Source organism: Plecotus auritus (genome assembly GCF_963455305.1).
Source record: "Plecotus auritus genome assembly, chromosome: 4".
NCBI classification, from domain to species: Eukaryota; Metazoa; Chordata; class Mammalia; order Chiroptera; family Vespertilionidae; genus Plecotus; species Plecotus auritus.
The window spans coordinates 156,905,285-156,920,266 of record NC_137775.1 but is presented as its reverse complement, the minus strand read 5'-3'; the positions used below and the strand labels follow the sequence as shown (position 1 = coordinate 156,920,266).

At 39.0% G+C, this 14,982-nt stretch overlaps 1 protein-coding gene across 1 annotated transcript in view; it reads left to right on the top strand.

Moving 5' to 3' along the window:
* Nucleotides 1-14,340, top strand: part of SEMA3E (semaphorin 3E) — a 231,041-nt gene extending 216,701 nt beyond the window's left edge. The window contains exon 17 of the mRNA XM_080663867.1: nt 10,069-14,340. Coding sequence (XP_080519993.1) covers nt 10,069-10,521 — 453 coding nt within the window. The 3' untranslated portion in view covers nt 10,522-14,340. The remainder of the gene's footprint in view (nt 1-10,068) is intronic.
* The last annotated feature ends 642 nt before the right edge of the window (nt 14,341-14,982 follow it).

Here is a 14,982-nt window from a genome sequence, read left to right as displayed (position 1 = left end):
AGGAGTGGTGAGAGTGGGCATCCCTGTCTTGTTCCTGTTCTTAGGGGAAATGGTTTTAGTTTTTGCCCATTGAGTATGATGTTAGCTGTGGGTTTATCATATATAGCTTTTATTATGTTGAGGTATGATCCTTCTATTCCCACCTTGTTGAGAGTTTTTATCAAGAAAGGGTGTTGGATTTTGTCAAATGCTTTTTCTGCATCAATTGATATGACTATGTGATTTTTATCTTTCAATTTGTTTATGTGATGTATCACATTTATTGATTTGCGGATATTGAACCATCCTTGCATTCCTGGGATAAACCCTACTTGGTCATGGTGTATGATCTTTCTGATGTACTGCTGGATCCGATTTGCTAGAATTTTGTTGAGGATTTTGGCATCTACATTCATGAGGGATATTGGCCTGTAATTCTCTTTCATTGTGTTGTCTTTATCTGGTTTTGGTATTAGGGTGATGCTGGCTTCATAGAAGGAGCTTGGAAGTGTTCCTTCCTCTTGAATTTTTTGGAATAGTCTGAGGAGGATAGGTTTTAGTTCTTCCTTGAATGTTTGGTAAAACTCTCCTGTGAAGCCGTCTGGCCCCGGGCTTTTGTTTGCTGGAAGCTCTTTGATGACTGCTTCAATTTCTTCCATAGTTACTGGCATATTGAGCTGTTTAGATTCTTCCTGATTGAGTTTTGGAAGGTTATATTTTTCTAGGAATATGTCCATTTCCTCCAGGTTGTCCAGTTTGTTGGAATAGAGTTGTTCGTAGTATTTTTTAACAATCCTTTGTATTTCGGCGGGATCTGTTGTTATTTCACCTCTTTCATTTCTGATTTTGTTTATTTGGGTCCTCTCTCTTTGCTTCTTGGTGAGCCTGGCTAGAGGTTCATCAATCTTGTTTATCCTTTCAAAGAACCAGCTCTTGGTTTTGTTGATCTTTTGTATTGTTTCTTTGGTCTCTATGTCGTTTATCTGTGCTCTGATCTTTATTATTTCCTTCCTTCTGCTTACACTGGGCTTTTCTTGTTGCTCTTTTTCTAACTCTTTGAGTTGTTGGGTTAGGTAATTTATTACCCCTGTTTCTTGTTTTTTGCAGTAGGCTTGTAGAGCTATGAACTTCCCTCTCAAGACTGCTTTCGCTGTGTCCCATAGATTTTGGATTGTAGTGTTTTCATTGTCATTTGTTGTCATGATGTTTTTTATTTCTTCTTTGATTTCTCTGGTAACCCAGTCATGGTTTAATAGCATGCTGTTTAGTCTCCATGTGTTTGATTTCTTTGGGTTGTTTTTATTGTAGTTGATTTCCAGTTTTATGCCACTGTGGTCTGAGAAGATGCTTGATATGATTTCTATCTTCTTGAATTTGAAGAGACTTTGCCTATGTCCCAACATATGGTCTATCTTTGAAAATGACCCATGTGCACTTGAGAAGAATGTATATTCTGTGGCTTTGGGGTGAAATGTTCTGAAGATGTCAATTAATTCCATCTGGTCTAGTGAGTCATTTAGGATTGATGTTTCTTTGCTGATTTTTTGTTTAGAGGATTTGTCCAATGGTGATAGTGGGGTATTGAAGTCTCCTACTATGATTGTATTGCTGTCAATGTCTCCCTTGATATCCTCCAGGAGTTTTTTTATGTATTTGGGTGCTCCTGTATTGGGTGCATATATGTTTACCAGAGTTATTTCTTCTTGTTGGATTGCTCCCTTTAGTATTATGAAGTGGCCTTCCTTATCTCTTGTTATGTCCTTCAGTTTGAGATCTAATTTGTCAGATATAAGTATTGCTACCCCAGCTTTTTTTTCAGTTCCATTTGCCTGGAAAACCTTTTTCCATCCCTTCACCCTCAGTCTGTGTGCGTCTTTTTTTCTGAGGTGGGTTTCTTGTAGACAGCAGATATATGGGTCATGTTTTCTTATCCAATCCATTACCCTATGTCTTTTGATTGGGGCATTTAATCCGTTTACATTTAAAGTTATTATTGATAGGTACTTATTTGTCGCCATTCCTATTCTTTACACCTGTGTTCCTTCTTCGCTTCCTATTTCTTTTTTTTTTACAGCAGACCCTTTAGCATTTCTTGCATTGCTGGTTTGGTGGTAATAAATTCCCTTAGTCCTTTTTTGTCTGTGAAGCTCCTGATTTCACCTTCAATTTTGATTGACAGCCTTGCTGGGTACAGTATTCTTGGATTCAGACCCTTCCTTTGCATGACTTTGTATATTTCATTCCATTCCCTTCTGGCCTGATGAGTTTCTGTTGAGAAATCAGTTGCTAGTCTGATGGGGGTTCCTTTGTATGTAACTTTCTGTCTCTCTCTGGCCGCTTTTAAGATTCTTACTTTGTCGTTGGTGTTTGCCAATTTAATTATAATGTGCCTTGGCGTCGGTCTTTTGGGGTTCATTTTGCTTGGGACTCTGTGAGCTTCTTGGATTTGTGTGGGTTTTTTCTTCTCTATATCAGGGAAATTTTCTGTCATTATTTCTTCAAATAGGTTTTCTATTCCTTGCTCAGCTTCCTTTCCTTCTGGAACCCCTATTATGCGGATGTTGTTTTGTTTCGTGTTGTCCCAAAGTTCCCTTAGGCTCTCCTCCTGCCTTTTAATTTTTTTTTCTAGAAGTTGCTCTACTTGGGTATTTTTTCCCATCTTGTCTTCTAGCTCACTGATGCGGTCCTCTGCTTCTTCTAGTCTACTCTTGATGCTTTCTATTGAGTTCTTTACAGCAGCGATGTCATTTTTCATTTCTTCTTGGTTCTTCTTCATTTCCTCTTGGTTCTTGCTCATATTGTCAAATTTGTCTTCCATTCTTTTCAGCCACCTTATGACCATTTCTCTGAATTCTTTTTCTGGAAGGTTGCTTGCTTCCATTTCGTTTACTTCCTTTTCTGGTGATGCCTGCTTTTCTTTCATATGCGGGCTGTGTCTTTGTCTCCCCATGGTCTCTCTTCTCTGGGTGTCTGGTTATGTAGTTCTCTCTCTCCTTATCCTAGGCGAAATCTGACCTTTCCGTGGTGGAGTGTAGAGCTCCTCTGAACCCGTGTGTTTGCGCCAATTGGGGAGCGTTGTTCTGGGGCTCGCAGCTGTTCCGTGGGTGCCGCAGTTGTGGATTCTCAGGCTTCCGATAAGCTCCACTTTCCGGTTCCAGATGGCGGCGACTCCGCGTCCAAGCCCGCAGCTCCGGGAGGGGACCCAGCCGCAGTGGGAGCTGCCAGGTCAGGGGAGCCCCGTCTAGCAGTCTCCCACCTTCTTCTGGAGTTCAGCTGTCCCCCAACTTGCCAACAAACACTCCTAGTGCGACCCTCAGCTGTTCTTTCTTTCTGCTCAGGGACAAGGCTCGGAACACGTCTGTCTATTCCGCCGCCATTTTTTTCTCCTGGGTCGTGTTTTCTTATCCATTCAGCTACCCTATGTCTTTTGATTCGTGCATTTAATCCATTTACGTTTAATGTTATTATTGACAAGTACATGTTTGTTGTCATATTTTTCCTTAGTGTTTGTGTTTCTTCTTGCTTTTCTCTTTCTTCTTTTTATAGTAGTCCCTTTAGCATTTCTTGCATTGCTGGCTTGGTAGTGATAAACTCTCTTAGCCCTTTTTTGTCTGTGAAGCTCCTGATTCCACCTTCAATTTTGAACAATAGCCTTGCCGGGTATAGTATTCTTGGATTCAGTCCCTTGCTTTGCATCACTTTGTATATTTCATTTCATTCTCTTCTGGCCTGGTGTGTTTCTGTTGAAAAATCAGTTGATATTCTGATAGGAGATCCCTTGTAAGTAACTTTCTGTCTCTCTCTGGCAACCTTTAAGATTCTTACTTTGTCGTTGGTATTCACCAATCGAATTATGATGTGTCTTGGTATCAGTCTTTTGGGGTTCAACTTGTTTGGGACTCTATGTACTTCTTGGACTTGCATCGTTTTTTTTCTTGCCAATATCAGGGAAGTTTTCTGTCATTATTTCTTCAAACAGGTTTTCTATTCCTTGCTTCTCTTCCTCTCCTTCTGGTATCCCTATTAAGCGAATGTTGTTTCATTTTGTGTTGTCCCAAAGCTCCCTTAAGCTCTCCTCTTGCTTTTTAAGTCTTCTTTCCAGTTGCTGCTGTGTTTGTGTGTTTTTTCCTACCTTGTCTTCTTTTTTTTTAAAATATATTTTATTGATATTTCACAGAGAGGAAGGGAGAGGGATAGAGAGCTAGAAACATCGATGAGAGAGAAACATCGATCAGCTGCCTCCTGCACACCTGCCACTGGGGATGTGCCCGCAACCAAGGTACATGCCCTTGACCGGAATCGAACCCGGGACCTTTCAGTCCACAGGCCGACGCTCTATCCACTGAGCCAAACCGGTTTCGGCCCTACCTTGTCTTCTAATTCGCTGATGCGGTCCTCAGCCTTTTCTAGTCTACTGTTTAGGCCTTCCATTGTGTTCTTTATTGTAGCTATGTCATTCTTCATCTCCTCTTGGTTTCTTTTCATATTGGTGACATTCTCATTCAGCTCCTTATAGTTCTCATTAAGTTGTGTGTATTTGTCATTGAGTTGTGTGTATTTGTCATCCATCCGTTTAAACATCCTTATAACCATTACTCTGAATTCTATCTCTGATAAGCTGCTAGCCTTGAATTCATTTAACTTCCTTTCTGGTGGTTCCTCTTTTTCTTTCCTTTGGGGATTGCTTTTTTGTCTTCCCATGTTTTCCTGTAATTTTTTAATTGTAGATCCAATTGCTTTGCTACCCAGGTTCTTTTGGGGATGGTGCTACTGGCGTCATATCTCAGTTCTCCTGGGCTTGTTAATCTAGTGTAGTTCCCTACTTGAGCTATTTGGGTTCTCTTGATGTAGGCCTGTGAGCTTGAGAGGCACAACTGCGGTGTCTAGAAGTCAGCCGCGTGGAGGGAAGTGTCCCAATTTTTGCTGTCTTGCACCCTTAATTGAAATCACGCGTTCCCAGCAGTGACTCACAGTGGCACCCAAGAAGCGTCTGTTGGGGTGATGAGGGTCAGGGGGGCCTGCTCTCTGGAAACGTGTGACTGTGGTGCTCAGAGTTCTGCAGTATTGGGGTGGGCAGACCCAGCTTTTGCTGTTGCACCTGTGGTGGATAGGCGCTTACTCCCAGTGGCGGCTCATAGGAGCACCCATGGTACCTTTGCCAGCAAGGCACACTGAAGGACTCTGAAGGGCCCTGGCAATGTAGCCGTGCAATTGAGGTGTCTGTGGGCCGGTCTCCAGGATGAGTGAATTCAAAACTTCTGCTGGTGGGGAGTGCACCGCCGCTTGTTCAAGATCGCACCCAGGGAGAGCTCACAGTGGTTCCCACTAGCGCCCTGTGGGTAGATGGGCTCAGGGTGCCTGCCTGTTGGAACTTCGCTCTTTGGAGGTGCGCTTGCTGGGCGCAGAGTTCTGATGCACTCTGAGGGGTCCTGGCACCTCGGTTGAGCCGCTGGGGTGAATGTGGGCAGTTATCCAGGTAGAGGGAATTCAGAATTTCTACTGCAGGGCTGCACACCCTTGTCTGTGCAGAATCACACCCTCGGGGGCTCTCAGTGGCTCCCAAACGCTGCCTAAGGAGTGGAGTGCCCTGCGTGGCTGGAATCACGCGAATCCGAATCCAGAGTGGAGTCCCTAGCTGCCCGCAGGGCTGGATACACATGAATCCGGAGTTTTGCCGCTGGGGAGGGGGAGGTTGCACTTACTGCTGCCGAGCGGTACACCTTTGGAGGTGGAGGTCCCAGGGTCCGTGGGTCTGCAGCTGGGGTAGCAGGATTTTGGCTGGAGTGGCTGCTGGGTAGCGGGGCAGTTCCAAGGCCTGTCTGGTTGGTGGTGTTGATGAGTTCCTAAAAAAGGGCCGTTCTTCCCTTCAAGATGGCGAGCTCTGTGCTGAAGTCCCGCCTTCCGGGGAGTGCCCGCAGCAGTGGTAGTCTCTCCTTGTCAAGGACAGCCTGTCTGCCAGCCCCTGCTGCTCCTACACGATTTAACTTTCCCTCACTCACTCACACACACACCACGCACATCCACACACTCTCCTTTCATACCCTCACTCACTCACTTCCTCTCCCTCACCTCCATCCTGCCAGCTGCCATCTTTTCGAATGTCTATAAATACCATCTTGTATGCTACAAATATGAATGCTTTTGAGTTCCAAAAAGAAACAAAACATATTTATGGGCCATAAAGAAAGTATTCATTTAAGATGTGAAAGTTTAAGCCTGGCAGGAAATTTTAAAAATGGATTGGTAAATGGTAGAAAGGAGTTTACTGAGAAGAAAGAATAAGACCAGAATAAGACATCGAAGTGGGAAATTAGATCGCAAGACAGGGAACTGACAGCAGAAGGAGTTATGAAGAGGAAGATTTGACTCTATTATTCTGCAAGTTGTCCCTGCTACCTGCCCTTAAAATTATAGCATTGTTCTTGGGCTGGTAGCATGACTTGTACTAAAATGTTTATTAAATGTTCACAAGAATCAAACCAGAAATGCATCCTGTATACTTATAACTTTTATTCAAATATAAAACCAAAACATATTTACAAATAAAATATAAGCAAATCTATACCTCATTTAAATGTGTATTTAATTGGATGATTTTTTTTTCACTGAAATGAGGTATCTCTGTGGAAATAATATGGGACACAGACTACCACATATGTGTGTATGTGAATATATAAAACATCTGCCTATAGCGCTGTGTGCCATGTGATGACTCAATCCCCTTAACACTTTATTCAAGTGACTTCAAAACTTTTTATGTGCATTACTACATAAGGATGCTGTTTGGTTTTCATTTGGCTGGAACGTATCATTAACATATTAAATCCATCTTTGTCCTCCTTAGCAGCTGGAAACTATCAGAGCTTTGAAAATAGATCAGATCTATGATAAACACAAATACTAACAATGAGGATCTTCCACATGATCCCAAATATAGTTCTTTTAAAATTTATATTGATTATAATGGAAATAATCACACTAATCTAAGAAATCCTTATAGAAAAGTCATTGATCTCAGAAATGCAACTATTCCACCAACCCCAGTCTGAGAAGCTCTATCTTGAGCTGTTGGGGATATAGATTTAGAAAGGCAGGATCTGGTTAATTGGACAATTGCCACCTGCTCAGGCAAGCAATAGAGAGTCTGAATAACTACCCAATCAGGAGCATGACAAAGGATGTGCACTTGGGAGAAGAGTAAATAGTACTCATTTGTTGAAATAAAGGGTACAGCTACCAATAAGAAGAAAATTAATGCAAGGGCTGTTTATATTTGCAAATAATGATGCTCATTCAGGTATATAAAAGTTAACAAGTGAAATGACGATAATAAGGAAATGAGGACCTTTTTATAGGGGTGTGAGGGAGGCCTGTTTGAAGAGATAGCATTTAGGTCAGCCTTTCTGAATGAGAAGGAATCAGGCCAAGCATTGGGAAGTTTCTTTAGACAGAGACAAGAGTATAGGTTCTGAAATAGAATCCAGCTGGGCATGAAAGCAAGAACAGAAAAAAAGGAAGATTTGGGGAGAGTCTGCCATGAGATAAGGTCAAAGAACAGGTCGTAAAGTATGAGCCTAGCATTGTAGCAAAAATAATGAAATGGAATGGATGTTTCTGATGCTCATCAATGAAGAAATGTAGATGGGAATTTGAGATGTTTTGGACATGAGGATAATAATGAGAGAGAAGTATATAGGGTGTCCCAAAAAATGTATACAGACACTGTGAATCATTATAAACACAGTGTTTATTAAAATACATTTCATTTTCAAAATTGAGCTATCAGCTGTTAATGTATATATACATTTTTGGGGGAACACCCTGTATATGATAAACACTTTCAGACGGAGTGACTAGAAGAATGATGATATAATTGTCAGAAATAAGGAAATAAGTAATTGGGGAGTCTAAGTGAAAAGACACTGAATTGTACATAATGAAGGATCAGATAAGTCTTGGTTAGTGTTTTGTAATTTATAGGGAACAAAAACAATGGACTATCTATGTGCAAGTTGTACCATCTTAGAGAAGCTGATTGAAATTAGGAAACAGAAGAGTTATCAAATGGATGCAAATAAAACATGAGATCAGAGAAGGACAGAGGATTGTGCCTTAGAGGAAATGAGAGATCTATAGAAGATACCAAGAAAAGTCTCAGGACAGTATAATGGCTTGTACTACACACAAAACAACAACAACAACAACAACAAAAAGACCATTAAGTAGGCCAGTCCATCTTTGTCAAATGCTGCCACAGGTTTAAAAACAATGGATGCTGCCCTGACCGGTTTGGCTCAGTGGATAGAGCGTCGGCCTGCGAACTGAAAGGTCCCAGGTTCGATTCCGGTCAAGGGCATGTACCTTGGTTGCGGGCACATCCCCAGTAGGAGGTGTGCAGGAGGCAGCTAATTGATGTTTCTCTGTCATCAATGTTTGTGACTATCTCTCTCCCTTCCTCTCTGTAAAAAATCAATAAAATGTATTTAAAAAAAACAAAGGATGCTGTCCTTCAGAGTCGGTATCATGAGAGGCCTGATGTGGTCATAGGCAGGTTGCAATATGTGGAGAAAGCTAGTGGTGAAGGGGAAATTGGCAAAAGGCCCAGTTAAAATGAGCAGAGCAACACAAAGTCCTTTAAGAGTTATTGGTTGTGGCAGGTGCTGAGGCTAGATTCTCAGTAAAACCTATTTTTTAGGTTTTATTGTTCCCATGTAGTAAAGATGGCTTTGGTTTGAGGGCTCATCCTGGCTCCTCACTGGAGAACTTCTTGAGTTAATGACTGTAGCATTTTGTCTGCCAGGGCCTGGTCCTTCCAAGTCAAGGAAAGCACCTATGAAGGACATATGGAGCTCCTTTTGTCATCCAACTATGTCACTCTGAAGCTTCTGAGTGATTAATTTACTTTACATAGCTGACAAAATGCCTCAGGGAGCCTTATAATGTATTATTAACATTCCTATTTGAGGTACAAACTCTCACTATAACACTAAGGCCATTTTGCCACATTATCACCAATTATATAAATGACCACACAGGAGTAATCATATATGATGAGTCAGTCACATTGAAACTTTGGACATGGCCAAATTGACCAAGGCCTGGGAGAGCTGAGCCTGGTGGGCCATGCCAGGACCTACCACTGGCTCAAAAACATGCTTGTTGGAATGGCCTTTACTGCCAACGTGGTTGTGGTTGTGTCTGCTATGCCCTATTGTATTGGCAAAGTTGAATACTGCTTTTGTTTTGTATTGCCAAAGGGGAAGTCAGAGAGTACAGTGTAAATCACTTTTATACCAGCATCATACGATCCTGGGCCACATGAAAACATATAACAGTTTGTTTTTTAGCTCAAGGAAAGGTAGATGTAAGTAATTAAGAGAGAGATTTTTTTTAAGGGGAGAGGGTCAAGGTAGTCCAGCTCTCTAAATAGAAATCCTTATAGAAACGTTGGTCATTGTTATCTGAAACATATAAGAACCTCTGAACTAATAATTTGAGAAATGGAATTTGTTCTTTCCATTAAAAAAGAAATTAAACAAATTTTACAAATTGTCATTTCACTTTAACTTTGAGTGCTATATAGAACTGAATATTTTTCTAATAATTGAAAGCTTTCTCACTTCGCTCTTAAAAAATATTGATGGCTCTGGTCAGTATAGATGAGTTGGTTGAGCATCATCTCAGGCACAAGAGGTCGCTGGTTGGATTCCCAGTCAAGACACATGCCTGGGCTATTGGCTTAATCCCCAGTAAGGGATGTGCAGGAGACAGCTGATCAATGGTTCTCTCTCATCAATGTTTCTCTCTCTCTTTCTCTCCCTTTCTCACTCTCTCTAAAATCGATAAAAACATAATAAAAATATGTGGATGTAAAATGACCTTAAAGTCATGAAGTGACCTCAAATATAATTTAGTTCAGAGAGAGAGAGAGAGCTGATTTATTTACTTAGGCCCCTTCCTCTCTCTCACATATATGACATTTATTTCATCATGTAATAATGAAAATGAACAAAATAAAGATACATTATAGGTTGGTATGGTATTCTTCTGGATAATAGTCCAGTGTCATTACTTTTTTTGTTATTTCAGGTGAAGACTGATGATAGAGTGGTTAAGATGGACCTTGGTTTACTCTTCCTAAGGGTACGCAAAATGGATGCTGGCACATATTTTTGCCAGACAGTAGAGCATAGTTTTGTCCATACTGTCCGTAAAATCACCCTGGAGGTAGTAGAAGAGGAGCGAGTGGAGGAAATGTTTAACAAAGACTATGAAGAGGACAGGCCTCACAAGATGCCTTGTCCAGCTCACAGTAGTATCCCTCACGGAGCAAAGCCATGGTATAAGGAATTCTTGCAGCTGATTGGTTATAGCAACTTCCAGAGAGTGGAAGAATACTGTGAAAAGGTATGGTGCACAGATAAGAAGAGGAAAAAGCATAAAATGTCACCTTCCAAGTGGAAGTATGCCAACCCACAGGAAAAGAAGCTCCGTCCCAAAGCAGAGCACTATCGCCTGCCCAGGCACACGCTGGACTCCTGATGAGGTGAAACAATCCACTGGATTCTGAAGAATTTATATTTGAAACCTAAAAACAAAAGCAAAAAAAAAGAATGAGAAATCATCCAACTTCTTTGCATTACTTTAAAAAGATATTTCTGTAATACAGAAATGACTAAGAGGTGTTATGATAAATTATTCTACATACTCATTTGACTGGTTAAACATCATATAAGTTAACTAATTTTTTAAAACAAGTGTATGGTTCAATGGTTTCACGTTATATTTATCAAAAAATGATGATAGTTGTAGTTTTGAGTCCTTGACTGCTTTTCCAAGGCAATTATTACTTTACTCTTGCTAGACATAAGATAATGGGAATATTGATGAAAATTTTGAGATTTAAATAACCACGGGAAAATAAAAATAAATGTTTCAATCTTTCTGAATTTTCCCTTTCCTCCACACATAGTATCAGGTACTTTAATATTCTCATGTGAACTGTCTGTACTTTTTAAAAAATGATTGTATTAGTGTTGTCAAAGCCATGAGTTTGATGAAGCAGGTGTGTTGTAATTATTGTAAACCATGAAAGAAAAATGGTGGTCCCCTTGACAATTGTACCCTTCATAAAACATTCATTGAACCATGGAGTAAAGAGAAGAATGAAGTGAAGGTAACTTCTCAGAAAATCTCAAATGTCAAAACAGATGGATTACAGTTAGAACTCTAATTGAAAAAGTTTGCTGCCCTCTTCTGGTAGAAAAGTATATTCCTCTACAATTTGTCTAGTAAAGATTTGAAAGCAGTTTCTCAGTAGTATATCTAACCTATTTTCAGAAAAAAGCTAACTGAAATAACAATGTGCTAATGCTTATGTCATGCTTTAAGATGTTAATAACTTATTACCTCACAAGCCAAAAATGATATTATAGCACTGAAGCTCTATAAAAACTTAAATTTTGTCTTCTAAGTAATCTTTCCTGAAATATAAAATATATTCCAGAAACATAATCTTTCTTTCTGAAAAAAATATTAAAGCATTTTGCTCTGAGATGTCAAATTTTCCTCTATTTTATATTAACAAATGGAAAATTATTTCATGAGTTTTCCTAACTCCCAAGATGTTCAGAGCACTTTTACTTTTCTCTTCTAAATAGTATCAGGAGAGATTTTATTTTTGAAAATGTTTATTTCCTGAAGTTTTTTTTCTTCTCTCTTATTTAGCAATTACCTTTCTAAAATATAATTTTTAAGATTTTTCATTTAAATAAAAATTAAAAGCAAGTGGATTACATATAAAAACAAGTATGAATATTTAAATGTTAATTTTGAATAATAATCATTTCAGTTTTCAAAATTAGCTTAGAGGATATATAAATAAGAAAGTCCAAGTGTTGATAACTTGTAATGTCTTTCCATTTTATTCTAAAATTACCAAATACATAAATGTTTCAAAAAAGTTTAAAGAGTTCATTCAGTAAGCTCCCCAGCTACAAAAGGTCTAAAAGATACAAATATATTGAAAGTAAACATTCTCTGAAAAACTCAGTTGCTATGTACATAAGAATCCACTGGAGGTCATTGCTGCCCACTGATATTAACTGGAAACAGAACGAACTGAAAGTTACATAAAAAAAGATGTATTTCAGTAAAGCTGCCAGATGTAGAAAAATAGAACCATAACCACAGATTACAAGACCCTTAGTAAAGGTTATGTCCAAAACACTCAAAGTGAACAGATAAGTCAATAAACACAATTTATTGAAAACATTCTTCCATTAACACAAGAGAAGGGAAAGCAGGATTTTTCTCCTGTATTTGAAATTTAAGAAAAAAAGTATGGCAGATAAGGCATAAGTAGTTATCATTTTAATCTCAACACATACAACCAGTTAATAATAATGACAATGATAATGTCACTTACGAACTAAAATATTTGACAACTGGAGAACTAAAACTGAGGAAAATAACTTTTCTGTGACACGTCTTAAGAATTGAATGGACCTACATGCTTTTAAACTAAAACTATTAACCAGAAAAAGATATATTTTACATAAAATGCTAAACTTGATTCTGGAAAAATAAATACAAGCCAAATAAGCTTTTGAAGACTCAAATACACAATTCAGTGAGAGCACTAAATTCCATATATATGTATATACGTGTGCTTTTTGTTTCAATTTTCTCTCTGCACCCTCCCCCCGACACACACACATACACTTCCATCCCCCCACACACACACTTGCACATGCACACACACACATCATGACGTACTTTAAGAAAAATACATTGCCCTCTCAAAGGACAAGCCAACAATTTATGTTGCTCTGTCCTTGAGAATCTGAAATGTACCACAAAAACATATTCCAGGTCTTTTGTTTTTTCTGGGATTAAAATTCAAATTCAGAATCTTGTTTCAGAAATGTCCAAGTTTTTGGAAAACCACAAATGAATTGTAGAAAAATAGAAAGAACCATAACCACAGATTCCAAGACCCTTAGCAAAGGTTATGTCCAAAACACTCTTTCCTGAACTTGGGAAAGGCATGCCAATATTCGATGAACCCATGAAAACTGGAAGAATTCAGATTTTGCCCCAACCCCACCACGTTTTCTCCAGACATAAACTCAGTGAAGGAGAAAGAGGGCTGGGAAAACACAGCTGAAAAAGAATCATAACCACCGACCCTAGTTTCTAATGGGGCACCTCCATACAGGGACTGTCTCCTGCTTCTTCAGACCTATTCTAGGTTATTCTCAGTTGAGAGGGTACCTGTGATGGATGAGCCTTGACATCACAATGAACACCTACATCACCCATTGAGCTACAGATGCAGGTTTGCTAGCAAGGAGGATTTCAACTGGAAGGTATTTGACCTCATGATTTGCGAGGCCTCTCCCATGCCTACCGTCCTAGATTGCTAATTTTTATTTTGTGTTTATTACTGAATATTTCAGCACAAGGCTATCAACTTGGTGAAACAGGGAATAAAAATAGAAATAGACACTAATGAGGGCTCTGGAAAAAAAAGAGAACAGAAAGACTTTGCCTATTTAGTAAGTGGCAATTCCATATATATTTGAGAGTTTTCCTTCCCCAAATGAGTTAAGTACTTATGATGTTTTTATTATGCTTAATATTTGCTATAGGGTGTAGGGTTTTGTAAATCTTCATAGTGATTATGAACATTTGTAAAATTTGTAAAATACAATAAATCATTTTGAGTGTTGGTGTTTCGCATGAAACAGATACAGCAGCCATTGTCCTTAAAAATGAGTTGCATTTAGCCTGATAAAGAAAATTACTCAGCATTGTGTAGGTATTTGAGGTCACAAAGAAGTGCTGCAGTTACGATGCAGTGGGAAGTCATTCTTTTTCTTACAGCGGAGTATCACACCGAGATAATTTTTCAAAAGCAGTGCTCATTTTTAAGGACAGCACTGTTGCATTTAAATCAGATATAAATACTAGATTTCCACGAACACTCTTTTGAATGTAGTGTGTTATTTAAGCTGGCATGTTTATTTTATTTTTCTGGGAAGATAGCATTATATTTTGGCTCTCATTATAAACCGAATGTATTCTGTTTGTCTAAATGGCTTAGTTATAAGCTAGAGTACTATATCGGCATATTCTTGGCTTCCTTTTATGTGCTTGCCTGAGTCCATAACAGCATGTGCCATATTATTTCTTTTCACTGATTATAAGCCATGAGACTTATCATCTGGTGGCAAGCTGCGAAGACCATTGACTATCACATGGATTTGCCACTGTGCACTGCATAATTCATCTGTACCATTATGTACAATTTCCATTTAGTTTAACATAGATGATAAATAAATATTTGCTAAATCCTTACATGCTTTTTGAGGAGTGTTTTCTAAGTTTTTGCCAGTTGAATTCAAGTTTCACAACATGTCAGGCCTAAATGTAACCATACATGGTAGAGTAGCACTATCTTTTTTAAGAAGTGAGGAAACAATTCTGTTCTCTTTCCTTGGAAATACATAAGTCAACTTTCTTAAGGAGGAGCAAGACCATTCATCTCATTACCTTGCAGCAGTTGGGTTTATGTTTAGGCATCGTGTTCCTAGGACCAGCAGCCAGAAATTCCTTTCTAAAGTGCGTTCTCCAGATAAGAAAGAGTGAAAATGAGTGCTTTTAGGATGGTAACCAGCAGGATGTCTACGATTTTGGCAAGTCTCAACTTCTTTCTCAAAGTAGCTTAATTGCTGTTTTCTCTGCTGTTTTTATAAGACCTTGGAGAGGTCATTTAAATGAGATTTAGTGTTAAATGATTCTCACTTTGGGGAGTTTTCAAGTAACATGGTGGTAAGTAATTACTTACAATGCTTGGAAGGAAGACAAGGCTCCAGCATACCATTTCTGACGGCTTTCTGATATGACAATGGCATTAATGGTAACTGTTTATACTTGTTTTACACTTGCATTAATTCATAATATAGGGCCTACTTTTAGAGTAATATTCGATGAACCCAT